The 14,321-nt window shown below is 37.8% G+C and overlaps 1 protein-coding gene across 3 annotated transcripts in view; it reads right to left on the bottom strand.

Moving 5' to 3' along the window:
- The window catches only part of GRM1 (glutamate metabotropic receptor 1), a 276,789-nt gene that overhangs the window by 184,831 nt on the left and 77,637 nt on the right, over nt 1-14,321 (bottom strand). For all 3 annotated transcript variants that reach the window (XM_045572851.1, XM_036414734.2, XM_036414733.2), the window contains exon 3: nt 7,304-7,553. In XM_045572851.1, the coding sequence (XP_045428807.1) occupies nt 7,304-7,553 (250 nt within the window). The remainder of the gene's footprint in view (nt 1-7,303; nt 7,554-14,321) is intronic.

Below are 14,321 nucleotides of genomic sequence, written 5' to 3'. Positions count from 1 at the left end.
TTCTTGATCCATCCCAATTTTGAACTATTGTAGAATTGAAAGGTGGTGAGGTCCAGGAAGCTGACAGTTTTTACAAAGTCCCTAGGTTTATGATATAGGCAGATAAGCAGCTATGAAGCAACTCAGTCATCAGCCCCCAACTCTGGCAATAGCAAAAAATGGGAGTTGGTCAGCCCTGTGCAAACTTTGACTCAGAGATGACTGAAGCTAAACTTGTCACAAGTTTAATGCTTCCCACACTGAACCTTGATTCATCTGAAGAGTGGGACATGGCTATGTTTTAGAGGGTAGGTTGATAACCCAGACTGGGCATCAAGAGAAGACAGAAAGCATAGTTGCAAATAGTGTTTATTACTGTTACTGCTGCTGTTATTACCGTTGTTACTTATTAACCTCAGATCTACTATCACTTTAAAACAAAAATCTTGAAGGTATGTAAATTCCAAGGAATAAAATAAATAAATAAAAAACAGAGGTAAAGTGTGGGATGACAAGTTTTCATTTCATCCTCCCTTTGCAAATCTGTCCTATCAGCAATTCATTAAGAGTGAATGCCATCCGAGTGCTAAGCAGGGATGTAGGCACTCAGAGTAATGGTTCTGAAACTTAACTTATATCTATTGCTTTAAAGGAAAAAGACCAGGAAGAAGATCTAAAGTCCCTCATCGAGAAATTCTACTGAGCCGAGACCGGTTTGGCTCAATGGATAGAGCGTCGGCTTGGGGACTGAAAGGTCCCAGGTTCTATTCCGGTCAAGGGCATGTACCTTGGTTGCAGGCACATCCCCAGTAGGGGGTGTGCAAGAGGCAGCTGATCGATGATTCTCCCTCATCGATGTTTCTAACTCTCTATCTCTCTCCCTTCCTCTCTGTACAAAATCAATAAAATATATTTTAAAAAAAGAAGAAAAAAAAAAGAAATACTACTGAAAGCCTGGAATGAGAATCAGAAATCTGCAATTTAAATGCCCCTCTCTGAAGCTTCTGGTGTGCAGCTTGGTTGGGAATCGACTGTCATATGAACTATGAAAATGTATTAAGATAAATTCCCTGTTGTCTTGGATCAGTCTCAAAAACAAACTAGGCTAAATCACAATGACCTCCTTTTTCACCCAAACTGAGCCAATGCAGAAGGCACTCGAAGTCCTTCTCTTCAGTGTCTCTAATACTGACAGTAGAGCCTCAGCTTTCAAATGTCCATTATTTGAAACGTGGAAATATGGGTTGGTATGAAGGGTTAATCATCACTAAACTGAATGCAAACCATCTGCCACAGATATTGTGTTATAGAATTATACCCCTGAAACCTAAATGATTTTATTGACCAATGTCACCTCAATAAATTCAATATAAAAATAATATAAATAATACTTAATTTTTAAAATAATTATTATGGAAATCCTGAGCATTTCTGTGGCTAAGATCTATGCTCAGAATACCTTTTAATATCCTACAAATAATGTTCATTCTCCAGAGTACCTGAGCCAAATCCCTCTCCTTCCTAGGACATATTTCTTGTAGCCCTTTTCTAACAGGGTAATCTTCCATAAAGCTCTCATGAACCTGCCTTTGGAGCAGGAGTGTTTTAAGGAAGGTATGGACTGTCAGCAGGTTAGTAAACACTTCTTTGCCCTTGGGAATGTAGAGAAAACCAGGTTATGTATCTGTAAGCTGTGAGCATCACTTGTCCTAAAATAATCACTGGCTTTGTCAGACTCTTGATTATAATCCACTTTGGGGAATGTCACACTTCACTGCAACTCCACATTTACTTAATAGTTCATAAGCTTTGAAATTCTGCCTGAAAGCTTCAAACTTTAGATATATTTACCCTTTTTTAATAATGAAAACATTGGATCTGAAATAACTAGTTTTCTTTTTTTAATATATTTTATTAATTTTGTACAGAGAGGAAGGGAGAGAGATAGAGAGTTAGAAACATCGATGAGAGTCATCGATCAGCTGCCTCTTGCACACCCCCTACTGGAGATATGCCTGCAGCCAAGGTACATGCCCTTGACCGGAATCGAACCCAGGACCTTTCAGTCCCCAAGCCAACACTCTATCCATTGAGCCAAACCGGTTTCAGCTGAAATAATTAGTTTTCATTAAAAAAAAAAAAAAAAAAGTGTGTGAATATAACACCATGGTATATCATCTTATGTTTCAAGAGTAAAGAGGTCACTTTTCCAATTATGTGTTCAGGTCCTGGAAGAAAAAGAGACCCCAAAAATTACATTGTAAAAAAACAAGTATTTTCTTTGTTTAAAATGAAACTATAGCCTTTTTTTCCAAATTAAAAGAAATTTGCTCCATTCCAACCATTTCTTAAATATGTGCTTAATGCTGTTTGTTTCCACGAAAAATCATGGTGTTAGGATTTTAATGGATCAAGTTTTAGATGCTAGGAGCAATTTCTCTGCAGTGACAGATAACAGAAAGTGTATCTAATGGCTGAGAAAATAACAGAATTAGGAGAGATGACAGATAAAGCAGCACACACCAATAAGGGATAGGCATTTGAAATGTAAGGGCCATGTACTTATAATTGAATTAGCCAGAATAAAATAGAAAGAGGAAATAAAATAGAAAGGTATTGACCTAATTATTTTTATGGGATGTTTATTTTGTACAGTGGAGACTTCAGAAGATGTAGTAATCCTATATAATAAAGTGGGAATAAGCTAATTGACCATCTTACTGTCACAAAGATGGCAGCACCCACAGTCAATAAGGAGGGAATATGCTAATTGACTGGACCACCCTCAAAGATGGTGGCACCCACAGCCAATAAGAAGGGAATATGCTAATTGCTGCCACACCCTCAAAGATGGCAGTGCCTACAGCCAATAAGGAGGGAATATGCTAAATGACTATCACATCCTCAAAGACGGTGGAGCCCAGGGCTGGCTTCAGGCATAGGCAAGCCTCAGATGGTGGCTGCCCAGCCGCCCAGGGCCAGCCAAGGCTTGCGCTGCCAGCAGAGGCAGCAGCAGAGGTGTGATGGGGGTTCAGAGAAATATTACCCATTTATTACAAATTGGCTTCTATATAAATAGAATTCCATAGATATAGACTGGTGTGCAAACAGAGAATGGTATCATGAATTCTCATGTAAAAATTAAAAATAAAGAGCTTGAAAAGAATGGCCCTTTACTGAGTTATCATATGAAACATTTATTACTAGTAGATAACTAAAAAGGATTCAAAGAAATAGAGAATAATTAGAACTATAAAATAGTTTTCTCACAGAGATAATTCAGTTGATTTTCCCAAAGACAATAACAATAAAATAAATCTCCAGAAGAAAGGGAAAACTGAAGGGAAAGTAAGGGTAATGACATCTCTTAAACTAAACAATAAACTTAGCACCAGAATAACTTAGTGATTAAGAACATGGATTCTGAAGTCAAATTGCCCAGATTCAAATCCCAGCTCTTGCGCTGCAGTTCTTTGTGGCAAGTTCTTTACATCTCTATGCATCAATGTGAGAAAAATATTAGTAACAATCTCATTATATTGTTCTGGTAAGTAAACAGTTAACATTAAAAAAGTGCTTAGAACAGTGCCTGGCATATGGTAAGTCCTATCATCATTATAGTCATCATTGCCATCATTATTAAAATTATGAATATATATATATGGTGAGCACAATTTTAAGAAGCATCGCAAAAGAGGCAATTTCATAGAGCCAAGAAGGAATGTTCTTTTGCATGATTATTAACTTGACTGCAGTTAGTTAATTTACTTGATGACAATACCATGCCAATTTGTCTAAAATCAAAGGTTTGATTTTCCTGTGAGTCTGTTGGCTACATTCCATCTCTTCAGATTAACATACTAGCACTCTATTCAATGATTTTTATTTTATTTTAACCAGGTGACTAGTGAGAAATGTAAATTCATAAATAATTTTACTGAAAAATCAATCTGTAGTTACATTCCCATTGATCATAGTTTGGTCATATAGTCTTTATATATTATAAATTCTAGTACTGGAAAAATACTTAAAGATAATATGGATCCATATAATTAATTTTTGTAAAAAATAAATAGACTTGTTTGGCCTGTGTGGCTCAGTTGGTTGAGCATTGCCCCATGCACCAAGACGCTGCTGGTCCAATTCCTTATCAGGGCACATGCCTGGGTTGCAGGCTCAGTCCCCAGTAGGGGGCATGCAGGAGGCAGCTGATAGATGTTTCTCTCTCATTGATGTTTCTATATCTCTCTCCTTCTTCCTAATTCTCCCTCTAAAATCACTAAAAACGTATTAAAAATAGACTTAGAGATAAAATGTGACTTCACAAAATCACTTTGAAGAAAGAGCAAGAACCCTTAGCCCAAGTTTTGTTGAGTTTTGTTTCATTTTTCAAATATCCTGCATTCATTACATATAGAATGCTTTTGTTATCTTTGACAAATTTCTATCTAAAAATATATTTCTGTAGTTATAGTTTATTATTCTAAGAACTCAGTCCCAATGACAGAATGTGAGATTTTGTTATGATAAAAAAGGGAAGCTACGTTATGGTAGTGAATGTGTAAGGTAAAGATTAACATTAACTGACTTAAATTTTTAAAAGATCACCTTGCCTTAAAAATAGATGGTGGGCAGAAACAAGGATCACTTAGGAAATTATTTCAATAATCTGCATGAGAAGTGACGGTGTTTGAACCAGAATGATAGCAACAAGAGTGGCAATAAGTTGTTGAAGTCTGGATATGTTTTAATCGTAACATCAACAACATTTCCTTCTATGTTGGATGTGAAATGTGAGAGGGAAGAAGCGTCATGGAGACAAGAAAATATAAATTTCACTCAGAAAGACCTAATTTTTTAAAAATTAAATGTCTCTTGTAATCTTCACCATGATTTACTTATCTTTACCTCATTGAAAAAAGGTTCATCACCATCTACACAATACACTCTTGTGAATCTGGAAGCAGCCAGAATTATGCATTGTATTGCCAAAGAAACGAAACAATGACTCCTGGCCTCAAAGGAGTTTATCATTTCGTAAACAAAACCCCCTTTAAAGAGGCGGGAGATATATTTAGACAGCATTACAAATGTAGCTCAAAATTGCAACTTGGTGTTAAGTCAGAATGCTCTGGACATGTCTGTTGAAATGAGATAACCACGCCCACCAACAGTTCACTAGAATGAGGTACAGAGAAGAGGTTAGAGTAAAATTCATCTTCACAAGAAGTGAAGAATCAAGCATTTGAAGGGAAGGCTACTTCCAGATATGGTGTAGTGTCACCACTTGGCTTTGTCCCCTGCTCAGCTCCCTATGGACTCATATCTCTCCCAGGGAAGAAATAGAGCTGTGAACAAAGAATGAAGAAAAAGCTGTCTCCCCCCACCCCCACCCCTACCCCCACACCAAATCCTCTTGGATATGAGAGTAAAAGCCAATACCACACCGAGAGACCTCAGAGAATGTAGTCCAGAAAGGCACCGAGTGTAGCATAACCTTGGTATCTCAAAGGCTCCATGCATTTTAGGCCGTAACCGTTGGTGCAGGGAGCAGTGTCCTCAGAAACTCAGACATTTTCATTGTGCTCGTGCTTCCCCAGGATATGTCAGTACAACCCAGCAGAGGTGGGGCAGAAAACCAAGAGGAGTAAAAGAGGTAGATATCACATGTAGCTGACTTATTTATGAGCAAGCACACGTGAGCTCTCAGAAATACTTGCATGAGCTCAGCTGCATTGTTAGCAGGAGAGGTTAACTACATTACCATCACTGACCAGCTTTTAAAGAATAATGGTGAAATGAGCTCTTTATACTCCAATTACTCACTGCAGCATTTTGTATAATTGTATTCCACAATTAAGCAGTCTGTCTACCCGAAAGCTCACGTATTTGCTACATCTGTTCAAGATCTCCAGAACCCAGGTAGATAGCCTCTTCAGGGATATTAAAGAGAATAAATACTGCAAAACAGACTATTGTTACTTTGAAAATGGTAAACATGAGAAATTTTTTAAAAAACAAGCACTCTTTATAAAAAGCAGCCATTTTATAAAAACAATTTAAAAGGCTGGCTATCTGCAGGCCATCTGTCCTGGTGTATATATAAGAACCTTATTTTTCATAACACTTCATCCATGCTGCTCACATCTTTTCCAGTCATTAAGGAAATAATGTTCCTTCTTTCCTGCTCCTCAAATGGCTTCACACACTGCATCATGTTGAAGCTGCCAAAATAACACTTTGTGGCAGTGTGACAATTATACCCAAATTCAGTAATTTTCTTAATCTTGGTTTATATTTTGACCTTGACCCCATAATTCCTCATGCCAAAAGAGTACTTTTTGTTTGTTACTTTATTTATTTAGTTTGGTTTCTGTCTTCCCTTCTTCTAAAAAAAAAAAAAAAAAAGTCTTTCAAGTGTCCTGTGCCTCTAGTTACAGGTGTAGTGAGATTAGTCTCCTCATTTTTGTCATCATTACCATAAGTGCAGCAATGGAGGCGAAAGGTCCAGTGAGGATGTCCACGCCACTAGCACCAATTTCCTAGACAAGAGGGTCGGTGGTTGAGTGTTTCAGGAGGGGAGATATGATTGCACGCTAGCCAGTAGAAGAGAGGAGAGGAGAAAAGGAGATCTGGAACATGAGTGTGACAGAGTAGAAGATCCATAAGGCTTTCATTTAAGTAAACTCAGTAGGCTCCTTGGAAATTTTTACCATTAGAAGATGGAAAATTTAACAAGATATCTGTTAGGTTAAAATCTCTATGAGTGATATGGAAGTGATTCACACACAAATACATATGGTCTAGAAAGAAGAGCAGAGATCTTGGCACACATCACCTGCAATCCCAGAACTCGCATACTGAAAGCGTTGATGTGAGCTATCCCATAAGTGTAAGAAAGAATATTATCAAGTTCCATTTTCATTTTCACTTAGTCAATCCTTTACATTTTAAGTCATAATATATATTTCTATAATTATTATTGACCCCCATCAATTGGTACCTGTTAAGATTTCTGTGCTTATAAAGTATGAAGACGTGTGTGTGTGTGTGTGTGTGTGTGTGTGTGTGTGTGTGTGTGTTGGGGATGAGGTGAAAGGGGTGGGAAGCAAATGGGAAGAATAATTCCCTGGGGTAAAACAGTCTGGCAACAACTTTCCACCCCTTTCTGAAAAAGTCTTATCATCTTGTCATCTATAGCGCTACTCTTACCTATCAGGAAAATGACAATAGCCCCACTCTCAGTGAGAAGGAAGAGGAGGGGAAGAGGGGGAGGGGGAGGAGAAGGGAAACAGAGAAAGAGAGAAGAGATTGAGAGATTTACCTTCCAATGAGTGAGAACTCGCCCACCACGCCCAGGCGCCGCATGGCGCTCAGGAGGCCCCGAACCGTCATGCCTTCGCAGAAGCAGACCACCACTCTCGCCTTGGGGAGCCGTTCTCGGAGCTTGCGCAGGAGTCGGTCGAAGCTCTTCTCCCCTGCATTGCTGTAGATTTTGTCTGAATGGGCGATGCAGAGGCCTTCCTGGGCAGCCAGCTCTTTGAAAGCGTCCATTCCACTCTCCCCATAATTCCCTGTCCAAAAACAATCAGCAGATGTTCAAGACAACCTGGCAGCAGCCGCACTCACACCGGAGTAAGGGTTCCCTGGTCACTGGGAGTGGAGAGGACAGACTGACCAAATAATTTGTCAATGTAACCGGGACTGAAGGAAGATCTGGATGGATCAAGGAGCGTGATCAAACGATCAATTCTGAAAATAATGAGAAACTATCTAACTAGGGCATCCACAATGAAACAAGTTTTGATAAATGAAGGCCTGCTGCCCTATTTTATAATCATGATTAATAGTGGCTGTCCCAAATTTTAGCACTGTGGGAGAGATCAGCGCATTGTGGTGGGAGGTCAAATGGCACAATGAGAAGGCCTGTTCCTTTGAGGGCTTGCTTCCCAGGTGGCCTGGTTAAGAGGTAGACACATGGTGACAGCAAGCCCTGCCACATTTCCATGAAAAGAGAGTAAGCAAAGCAAACGGAATACCTGGCCAGGCCAGAATAAGCAGACAATGAACCGATACAGGGCTTAATCAAAATCCAACACCCGCTGATGAAATGATGGGCTATGGGAGTTTTGGCCTTCTGGTTTGATTTTTATGTTACTGTCTTTCCTATAGTAAACAGACTTTTAAAAACTAAGACTCATAGAAATAACTTGAATAAAACAAGTATCACATTGGGTCAGTTCCCCATCTCCCCGTCTCACTGATGACTGTAGCCCTCACCTTAGTGTCTTCTATAGCTCTACTACCCCAATTGATACCCAGGTAGATGATTCAATACAATGTCCTCAGTTTCTCGGCTCCCTCCATCTGTAATGATATTTCCTATAACCCACTTATTTCTACTTTTGACTTTGTTATCACAAATATCACTAATACCTCTGAATATGGCTGTCAAACATCCCAGTCTTTGTTTATCTTTTCTTATCTTTCAGGCTCATATATTCTAATACCCATTCTCTTGCATTCATTCTACCTCACAGAAACCTCAAGTCCACTTACCTTGATATTTTTCTTTCCATCCTGCCTCTCATTTGCCTCATAGCCCAGTTTAGATCTTATAGCCCATCTTCATTAGCACTCCCTTGAAAATTTTTTCACTCCCTGTGTCTCCCAGACAAAGCTCTAATGCTAGTTAAACCTAGCCATTCTCCTAGACCATATTTACCAGGTGAACTCATTAATAATGCAGATTTTGTAATCTAAGAAAACACAATAATTTGAAGAGAAACATCAAAAGGGCTTTGTTCAAAGTTATGTCCATTGTTAGCTACACATTCCCCCCATCTTTCAGGTAATTTGTGGATACTGTCCCAATACTGCCTCTTGTTTTGAGGCAAACCATTTAGAGACCAAATTTTCCACTTCTAGGTACTTTTGAAGTACTGCTCAGAAAGTGCGTGTGCCATCACTCATAACCCTGATTACTGATTTTGTTTAAAAATTATGAGCATAACCTCACCAGTGTGGCTCAGTGGTTGAGTGACAACCTATGAATTGGGAAGTCATGGTTCAATTCTGGTCAGGGCACATGCCTGGGTTTCAGGCTCAGTCCCTAGTAGAGGGTGTGCTGAAGGCAGCTAAGCAATTATTCTCTCTCCCATCACTTTTTATCTATTAAAGGACTTTCTTTTGATATTGTCCCCTCTCTTTTGTAAAATAAATTTCCCTTTCTAATGGTGTCAAAAAAAAAAATACTCTTGCCGGCCTGGTGTTGCTTAGTGGTTGAGCATTGACCCATGAACCAAGAGGTCCCCAGTTTGGTTCCTGGTCAGGGCACATGCCAGAGTTTCAGGCTTAATCCCCAAGGTGGGGTGTGGAGGGCAGCAGATCGATGTCTCTCTGTCATTAATAGTTCTTTTAACTATCCCTCTCCATCCCCCCCCTCTCTAAAATTAATAAAAACATATTTTAAAAAAATACTATTGGACTCTTTGTTCCACTTGACTTATCACCTCACTCACTACTGTTAACAGCGTTAATCGTTGCCCAGGTCTATGTATTTGCTTCATCATCTCTCAGTCTCTCCTTGACCTTCTTTTCCATCACTTCAGAATATTTTTTGTCAAACTCTCCTCTTGTCAAGATCACCAATTTTTTCCCTGTTGCCATATTTTATGATCTTTTGTCTGATTTCATCTTCATGAACAACTCAGCTGCATTCAACAGCTGGCTGCACCCTCCTTGAAATACTTTTTCCTCTTGGTTTCTGTGACACAGCCCTTTCAAGGTTTCCTCACCACTTACTGACTACTCCTGAATATATTTGCTAGATAGTCCCATTCTTCTCAATCTCTAAATAATATCATACCAAGAACAGCCCTGGGAAACTTTCCCTTCTATAGTCTCATGAAGTACCCTCATTCAGTCACATTCCTTCAAACACTATTTAAATACCATGGTTGAATCTTAAATATAGATCTTCAGGCTGGACTGCCATTTGGAGAAAAAGATTTGTACACTCAATTGCCTATCTGACATTTGTATCCACTTAAAGACATTTCAAACTTATCTGAAATAGAATTTTTCCCTCTACACCTTGCAAACCTGCCCCTTTTAGACATATCCTATTAGTAAATGGTGCCATTACCCAGAAATTTGTTCAATAATAAAATTTAAGAACTATTTGGACTTATCTTCTATTGCAGATTAATTCCTGTAGGCACTATCTCTAAAATGTTCCGAAGTCAGTCTATTTTCTTTGTTTCAACCTTTGCCACATTAAACCAAGTGTCTTAAGTTAGTTTCTCTAAAAAACAGAGCTTAGGTGAAAATTCTTGTTCAAGTTATTTATTAAAGAGGAGAGAAGCAAGAGAATAACAGGAGGGAAATGCCAAGCAAAAAAAGTCATCTCAGAGAGACATCAAGCTTCAGCTTGATTCCACAAGAAAGTGCTAGAGCATAAATTAATAATACTCAGTGTTGGCAAAAGACAAATGCATTCAATTTTGAAGAAAGCAGTTCAAACATTTGGTGGACAACTTAGAAGCAGTTTTCAAGATGTGTCAAGGTAAATACCATATAAATACAGCAATTGTTAAGTCAAAATAATTTTAAAAGAATATCATTCTCCCCCCCCCCCTCGCCCCCAAAAAAGGACTTAGGACTTAAATATCAGTTTCTATAAAAATTTCATGGGCATTGTAATAAAACCTAATTAAGATTCTCCTACATTTGTTTAAATAAAGTGTTCTTATATTTCTTTTTTTCATAACAGTAATTATCAATTAAATGTATTTGCCTTTTAATTCAAGCATCTTTACATGCCCTAATCCAGTCCAGTAAAGCACAAAAGGGTATATAAAGAATAACACATCATATAATCCTCAGCTGCCTGGACTGTGGAAACACATCAAAGTTCAAGCAAGAGGCATTGACAGATTAAAAGGGAGAAACTGCAGCTGGCAAGTGGATGCCTCATCCGTCTGCAGAGAGGGGCATGAGAGGAAGCCAAATGTCTCCTTCTCACCATAACTACAGATTCAGGAATCTACAAGGTGCATAGACATCACAGCTAAGGTCACTGTCAATCGGTCATAAGTTGGTGTTATAAAGGGAATAACTTCACAGAAAACTGTTTTGTTCCTTTACAAAATTACATGCAGGATAGATGAGCAATAATATATCAATGCATTTAAACAAGAGAATTCCTGTTTTTAAATCTAGCGAAGACCTTGGACATAAGCAGATACAGGGGCTTTATTCAAAATCCAACAATGGAACCCCTCAGGTTATAGACAAGGAAATAGAGCCACAGAGGGGGGAAAGACTCATGAGTGTTAGAACTGGAATGCTTCTACATAACTTGACTCCTAGCTTGCTATTTGTTTCTCTTAATAGCACAAAGCAATCAAGCATGTATATTTCCATAGTCCAGAAGACTGTCTGCATAGGTCAATAGGTTTTATGAAATATTAGTCCCAGTTTCTTTATTAATATGTTTTTGCTCTGATAGCAATTTTTTATTACACAAATTGATAGACAGCTGAGTAACATTCATTGAACTGTATTTAAACTAGCTATTTCTCTCACTATTCCCAAAAGACCCCAAACTGATAGATAAATTTCCATGAGAGTAGCTCTAATATAGGAAGAGCAACTGTACTTTTGTGAATCTTTACACTTTAAAAATTGCTTTCATAAACATTACCTTATTTGATTGTTGCAACACCATATTGTACTCATTATATTGATAACAGTGCTAGATGTAAAGATCATACAACATGGGAAGAAGACTGCCTCCAGGAAGCTTAAAATCAAATTACTTTCATTTAGTAGCAGCAGAACTAATGACATGACAAGGATTTGTTTAAGTGTCTAGGAATCAGAAAAAGCTGCCTAAAAAAGTGCCACTTGTTGGTGAAGATGTGAGAGAGAGAAAAAAATGGGTGGGGGGGGGGAATCCCTGTGTACTCTTAGTAGAAATTCAAGTTGGTATAGCCATTACGGGAAATAGTATAAGATTCTTCAAAAACTTAAAAATAGGATCACATGTGATCCGGTCGTCCCATTTCTTGGTATTATCCAAAGGATATAAAATCAGTATCTTAAAGAGTTTTCTGCACTTCCACGTTCACTGCAGTATATTTTACAATAACTAATTTATGAAAACAGCCTAAGTGTCCATCAATGGATAAATGGATAAAGAAACTATGTTATTAATATGAACATGTAAACACACACAGTGGAGTTTTAGCCATTAAAAAACCTCACCATTTGCAACATGGATGAACCCACGGGACCTTATACTAAGTGAAACAAGCCAGACAGAAAAAGAAAAATACCTTATGATCTTATTTATATGTGGAATCTAAAAAAGTCAAACTTATAGAGTCAGAGAGCAGAATAGTGACTACCAGGGGTTAAGGAGTGGGGGAAAAAATGGAGAAATGTTGGTCAAAGGTACAAACTTTGTTATAAGAGGAGTAAGCTCTGAGGATCCAATGTACAGTATAATGAATGAATAGTTAACGATATAATTATATGTAATAATATACCATTACTTTCATTTAGTAATATATAATAACATAACTAATATATCATATACTTAAAACTTGCTAAAATAGCAGATCTTAAATGATCTTACCAGACAAAGAAAGCTAGCAATGAGAGGTAATGGGTGTGAGAATTAGCTTGATTGTGATAATCATTTCACAATATATATGCATATCCAAAAATGATATTATATCCCTTAAATATATAAAATGTTTCAAATATATCTCAGTAAATCTGGGGGAACAAAAGAAAAAAGTCTTTATTCTGGGTCTTCAATTATGAACAGATTTTCCTCAGATAGAAAGAATGGTAGGTACCTGTATTCTTTGTCCACTAGGTCCTGAGCAAATCATGCCAGGTTCAAAATAAAACACTCAGCACAGAGCACAGCCTCTTGTCCTCCTGTCATCCCACTACTTGGTATATATCCAAAGGCTATATTTCCAAAGGTTATATTCCATTCTGCCATTGAGGCTTCCTCTTCCCTTTCCTGGTGTTCAGAAATTTATTTATAATAGATACTTCTCTGTGCAGCCTTGGAAGATATACAAAGAACTGGCTTTTAATAAAACTCTTATAAACTAAAAGAGCCGTGGAATTGTAAACACCCATACCTGACAGAAAGCTGCATATTAACATTCAATTAGCAAATAGTTTATTGAGTTCTCAACTTAAAAAAAAAAAAATTCTTGGGTTCTGCACTTCAAGAGTTGCCAAGAAACATTGGACACTGGCTCTGCCTTCAGTTTGATGAATATTTACTATGTGTCTAGCGCTGTACTAAAACAGCTAGCTTTCATTTATTCATCACAACAATGCCATATAAAAGTTGCAAGTCCTCTTTTACAGGCAAGGACATGAAAGCTCTAAGAGGTTATGTAACCTGCCCAAGATCATACAGGAGTTCAACTGGGATTTCACATCTGAATTCTACACTGCCCCCCTACATGGACTTACAACTTTGTGAAGGCATAACACAAGATTAGAAGACACAGCAACAATAGAAAGCCACATAAGCTACATGTGAAATGGTAAATGGCATAATACTAAGAGAGCAGGAATGGTCAAAGAATCCCTTTGGGAAAAGTAGAAATGAAACTTGGCCTTAAAGAGTGTGTGCAAGGGACTGCTATTCAAGGCGAATGGGACTGAATGAGAATCCACAAAGGTATTTTTAGAGGCAATGAGAAGAGAATCTCACTGGAGCAGAAGGTTCATGTTTTATAGAATGACACTCTATATAATGAACTTCAAGTGAAGCATCTGGCATATCACTACCAGACTGCAACATGGAAATGTACTGTATGTTGCTGTGTTGTAACAGATTTTATAACAGACTTTATCACTGTTATAATGTTGCCTAAACTTTAGAGAGTAAGAAAGGGAAGAGTAGAAGGTCTATAAAATTAAAATGTGTTGAAAAATATTAATTTCTACCTCATGTAACAAAGAGATTTACAGAAAGCAAATCAAGATATTCTATAAATTAAGCTGCTAAACAGACCTTGTACGATAGAACATGGGGATTGCAAAGAATCCCCGTTTGTTTGTGATAATAAAAAGTGTTTAAATATAATAGAAATGGACATTATTGCCCATACATAGACTGCCTTAATTTCTGACTTATTTCATGCTTGCTTTTCTTCCTTGGTATTCTATAGTAGTCTCAGGCTTCCCAATGAGCTGAAATTATTAGAGACATGGCCCAGTCTTTGTCAGAGATCCTGAAGACTGATTACCCTCCCTCCTGGGACATCTTAGACAAATAAGATAATATACAATTTTTAAAA

The sequence above is a fragment of the Pipistrellus kuhlii genome, unplaced genomic scaffold (assembly GCF_014108245.1).
Source record: "Pipistrellus kuhlii isolate mPipKuh1 unplaced genomic scaffold, mPipKuh1.p scaffold_m20_p_5, whole genome shotgun sequence".
NCBI classification, from domain to species: Eukaryota; Metazoa; Chordata; class Mammalia; order Chiroptera; family Vespertilionidae; genus Pipistrellus; species Pipistrellus kuhlii.
This window is presented reverse-complemented; position numbering and strand designations above follow the sequence as displayed.